General features: G+C 54.9%; 1 protein-coding gene across 1 annotated transcript; it reads right to left on the reverse strand.

Moving 5' to 3' along the window:
* Positions 1 to 566: 566 nt before the first annotated feature.
* ZC3HC1 (zinc finger, C3HC-type containing 1) lies at positions 567 to 4,203 on the reverse strand (the record flags this gene model as incomplete). Its single annotated transcript, XM_008947427.1, has 5 exons — positions 567 to 694; positions 1,191 to 1,274; positions 3,379 to 3,529; positions 3,681 to 3,792; positions 4,091 to 4,203. Coding segments are annotated over 5 exons (588 nt in total), but the record flags the coding sequence as incomplete, so codon positions are not given.
* Positions 4,204 to 4,567: the final 364 nt, after the last annotated feature.

Here is a 4,567-nt window from a genome sequence, read left to right on the forward strand (position 1 = left end):
TGCTCTGGAGAGATCCCAAACGTGGCTGGTGTGACCCTGGGCACCCTGCTGGGGGTGAGCTGCTGGAGCAGGGGGTGGGATGAGGTGATCCCCAGAGGTCCCTCCCAACCCAATGACTGTCTCCAGTCTTGTGGCATCCCAGCTAAAGGAACAATCCACAGGCTTTTTCACCTCATGGCAAGCTCAGATGTAACAAACAATGGTGGGATCCATCAGGGAGAACTCCCTAAAATCTGTGGAACCCTAAAAATCACTTCTGCTGGGCACTGTAGAGCATGTGCCTGTGCTGGTCAGGGGCTTGCACAGCAGATGAGCTTCTCCAAACTCTTTTGCACGTTTCCAGAAACACCAGGTGAAACCACCACGTGGGGAATGTCTGAGGAGAAAGCCAAGGGGAGGACAGACTGCTCCCAGCAGGCAGGGCTGAGCTCTGCCCAGCTGGCACACTGGAGTCTCCAGTTTGGATCTCGTGGCTGGTTTGGTCAGGGTCTGCACAGTCTAAGTGTGCCCAGCACTGTCACTGGGCATTTCAGCTCCCCTCATCTCAGGGGTGGGTGGGAACTCACCATGTTTTTCATGTCTTCTGGCCTGAGGGAGGGCAGCTGCAGCTCCAGCTGACACAGGCTCTGGAAGCGTTCCAGGAAGTCCTGCAGAAGGGCTCTGGGCTCCTCCACCAGCAACATGGCAAAACGATCTGCAGACAGCAAAACCAGGAGGCCTGAGCTGTGCCACCAGCCTTCCCAGCCCCAACACATCCCACAGGGCAGGACAGTCCAGCCAAGTTCTCCCCAGAAGAGTCTCCTGGCTTTCAGGAAACTAAGCAGAGTCCCTTTGCCACCGCCCTCCCTGCACAGTGCAGCTTTAAAGATGAGCTCTGCCCTGCTTGGAGCATCCCACATCATCCAGCCTCCCCTTTCTCCCTTCAGTCACAACCCAAAAAGCATTTTAACAGCCCTAGAGCCTCACAAAGGTTAAGAGAGGCTGGGTCCAGCCCAGCCTGGGGCTCCAGCCACTGCTGGGTTGTTTATTTTGTGAGGCTGCTCAGAGCTGTTGCTTTGCCACCGTGTGTTTCAGTGACAAAGGGACTGTGAGGACTTTGCCTGCTTGGAGAACTTGAAGACAAACAATTCCCACAGCCAGAGGCAAGAGCAGCAACAGAGAAGGAGAAGAAGAGGCTCTGAGGCACCCACCTGGGCAGGGGCTGTCTGGCCAGAAGCAGAACTTCTCGTGGGCAGTGCACAGGGCCCTCCTCAGCTCCACACAACGCTCCTTATCTGCAAGGCAAAGCTCTGTCCCACTCCCCTGCAGAGCCACCTCCTGGGGAACCCCTGGGGAAGCCAGCCTGGGAGAGGAAGGCACTGGGCTGGGAGGGCTCCCCTGCTCCTCCTGTCAGCACCTGGGGCTCTCCTTTCAGACTCCTCCTGCTCCTCCCCACCACAGGGAGCTGCTGCTGCAGCTCCAGCCTCCCCGCAGGCAGCCACGCAGCACCAAAGGCAGGATGCCTCAAGGGGCTGTCTCCAAAATGTCACCAGAGGGGTTGGCACCTCCCTGAAGCTAAAACCTCCTCCAGATCCCAGCAGGGAGCAGGGGAGCCCACCCTGGGGGCACAGCCCAAAGCAGCCACCACGCTTGCTCTTGCCAGTTCTACCTCCTGGGCTGCTGGCAGTCCCAGCTGAACTCACCTGAACCCCTCCACTCTGGCTGCAGGGGCCAAACCACAGCCAAGGCTGGAGATCAAACTTCCCCCCAAATGATTTAATACTTCATTAAACTTCTCCACACCTTTCAGGCCTAAATTTATTTTTTTCTAATTTATTTTTCAAGCCCTTCTTCCAGCCTGTGATTATTTCAGATTTTCCAAAGCCACTGCCATTACCAACAGAATAATTAGGCCAAGGTTTATTTAGCAAAGATAATCTGAGCAAACAGAGCCCATCAATATTCAGAATGGCCCCTAAAGAAACGTTCCTGCAGCTCCCCACTACAAGCTGCATTTGGAGCAGGCTCCAATGGATTTGAGGATCTGAAAGGTCTCTTCCAACCAAAACATTTCTGTGACACCAAAGCCTCACTCTCCCTGAGAACAAGGTGGGGTAGTAAATGTCTTCCTGCAGAGGAAGGAAGATGAAGGTGTGGGCAGGGGGATGAAGCACAGGCCATTGCTGTTGGGTGGCTCATGAGTGACACTCATGCTGCAGGGGCTGAGGGGTTGACATTGCTGATGGCTTGAGTAGTTTAGAAAGGGGAGGAGTTTATCAAGGAAAATTAGAGGGTGACCTCCTGAACAGGCTGATTTGGTGACCAGCAGCCATCAATAGCTCACATGAGAGAAACTGAGTGGAGGATGAGAGCAGCAGACTGAGCATAGAACTGTTTAGGTTGAAAGAGACCTTTAGAGTCAGAGTCCAACCCTCCCCCATCCCTGCCAGGTCCCCACTGCCCCGTGTCCCTCACCCCACATCTCCACGGCTTGGAAACCCCTCCAGGGGTGGGGACTCCACCACTGCCCTGGGCAGCCTGGCACAGGCCTCCACAGCCCTCCAGGGCAAGAAATGGTTCCTCAGGGGCAACTGAAACCTCCCCTGGGGCAACTTGAGGCTGTTCCCTCTTGTCCTGTCCCTTGTCCCTTGGGAGCAGAGCCCGACCCCCCCCTGGCTCCAGGCTCCTGTCAGGAGCTGTGCAGAGCCAGAAGGTCTCCCCTGAGCCTCCTTTGCTCCAGGCTCAACAACTGCAGGAGTAGCCAGGAAACAAAATTTTAAAAAGGACATTAAGGTCCTTGAATGCATCCAGAGGAGGGCAAAAGAGGTGGTGAAAGGCCTGGAAGGAAGGAGCTGCTGTGAGGAGCAGCTGAGGACTCTGTTTGCCTGGTTTGGAGGTGTGGACATGGGGTAACCTCACTGCTCTCCACAGCTTCCCCAGGAGGGGAAGTGGACAGGGGGGTGCTGAGCTCTCCTCCCTGGGATCCCATGGCAGGACACAGGGGAATGGTTCAAAGCTGAACCAGGGGAGGCTCATATGGGATTTTAGGAAGCATTTCTTTACCAAAAGGCTGGTCAAACTCCAGAACAAGCTTCCCAGAGAGGTGGCCAATGCTCCAAGCCTGGCAGCCTTTAAGAGGCATTTGGACCATGCCCTTAATAAGGTGTTTCAATGCTTGGTGAGCCCTGAAGGGGAGCAGATGATCCTTGTAGACCCCACCCAACTGCAGCTACTCTGTTCTAACCCACCTCTGACAACAAAAGCAGGAATTTTTACCACTTTTTGCCTCACTCTCTATTTCCAGAGACATCAAGCCCCCAGCACCTCCCAGGCCAGGACTACAGAAGCCATTTTTGAGGCACAACCCCCACAAACTCCCCAGGCCAACCCCACACATACACTTGCTGAAGTCCAGGGTGAGCTGGAGGCTGGCACAGAGGAAGGCCTGGCAGCTGGAGCACTTCAGAGTGTCACACTCCACGTTGGTCCAGCCATACCTGGCACACACCAGGGGGGACAGCTCGTGGGGTTTGCCTGCCCACTTCAGGGGGTGCACAGGTTAAGGACAAAAGCCAAGGAATTAGAAGTTCCATGCCCAAAGCTTCCCCCAGGGTTTGTTGGGCTCAAGGAGGAAAGCCTCTGAGAGGACAGAGCCCGTGGAGGGTGGTGGCTGGCTGGCAGCTCAGCAGCTGGAAGGATATGGTGAAGGTTTCCACCCTGCTGAAGTAGGCTTCCTTGCTGGCAGACTCCAAGGCAAGAGCATCCATTTGGGAACCTCCATTAGCAGTTTCTGACCAGTCTGATGTGTCCTTCCTAAAAAGGAACAGCAAGTCAGCCAACAAAGCACTCACTCTGTTCTGGAGAGGTTTCAGGAATAAACCCACCCACAACACTTCCTACCCTCTCATCCTTCAGCCCCTAAACTCCAACCTCTAATTCCTTTACTAATAAAACACCTCCTAAAAACCCAATATGACCAGCAAAGCTGTGTGTTAAACAGAGAATCACAGGGGTTGGAAAAGATCTCCAAGATCAAGTCCAACCATCAACCCAACACTCCCATGACCACTAAATCATGTCCCCAAGTGCCACATCCACCTGTTCTTTGAACCCCTCCAGGGCTGGGGACTCCAGCACCTCCCTGCGCAGCCAGGGCCACCCCCTCACCACTCTGCCAGGAGAGAAATTCTTCCAAATATCCAATGAAAACCTCCCCTGGCACAACTGAAGCCCAAAACATTCCACAGGGACCAGCACTAGACAGGGCTGTGATGAGTAGGAGCCAGGAACTCATTCTCGGAGCCCAGCAAAGGCAGGCTGATGATGAGAGCATGGCTCTGAAGCTCAGAGATGCTCACGAGCTCCTGCCACCAACATCTGCAGTTGGACCAAGACTCCCTGAGGCCACGATGTTGGTCTGATGGCAAGTGCTGCCTTTTGGCCACCCCCAACACCCCTCCACGGGCCAGAATTCAGGGGTGCTTGGGTCAAGAGGGAACTGTGCCTCTGAGGGCGACCACGATTGCTTGGCTTCAGCAAAGTACCCCCAAATTCTGTCCCCCACTGCCCATCAGTAACTCCTGTGAGT

The sequence above is a fragment of the Merops nubicus genome, unplaced genomic scaffold (assembly GCF_000691845.1).
Source record: "Merops nubicus isolate BGI_N331 unplaced genomic scaffold, ASM69184v1 scaffold37599, whole genome shotgun sequence".
NCBI classification, from domain to species: Eukaryota; Metazoa; Chordata; class Aves; order Coraciiformes; family Meropidae; genus Merops; species Merops nubicus.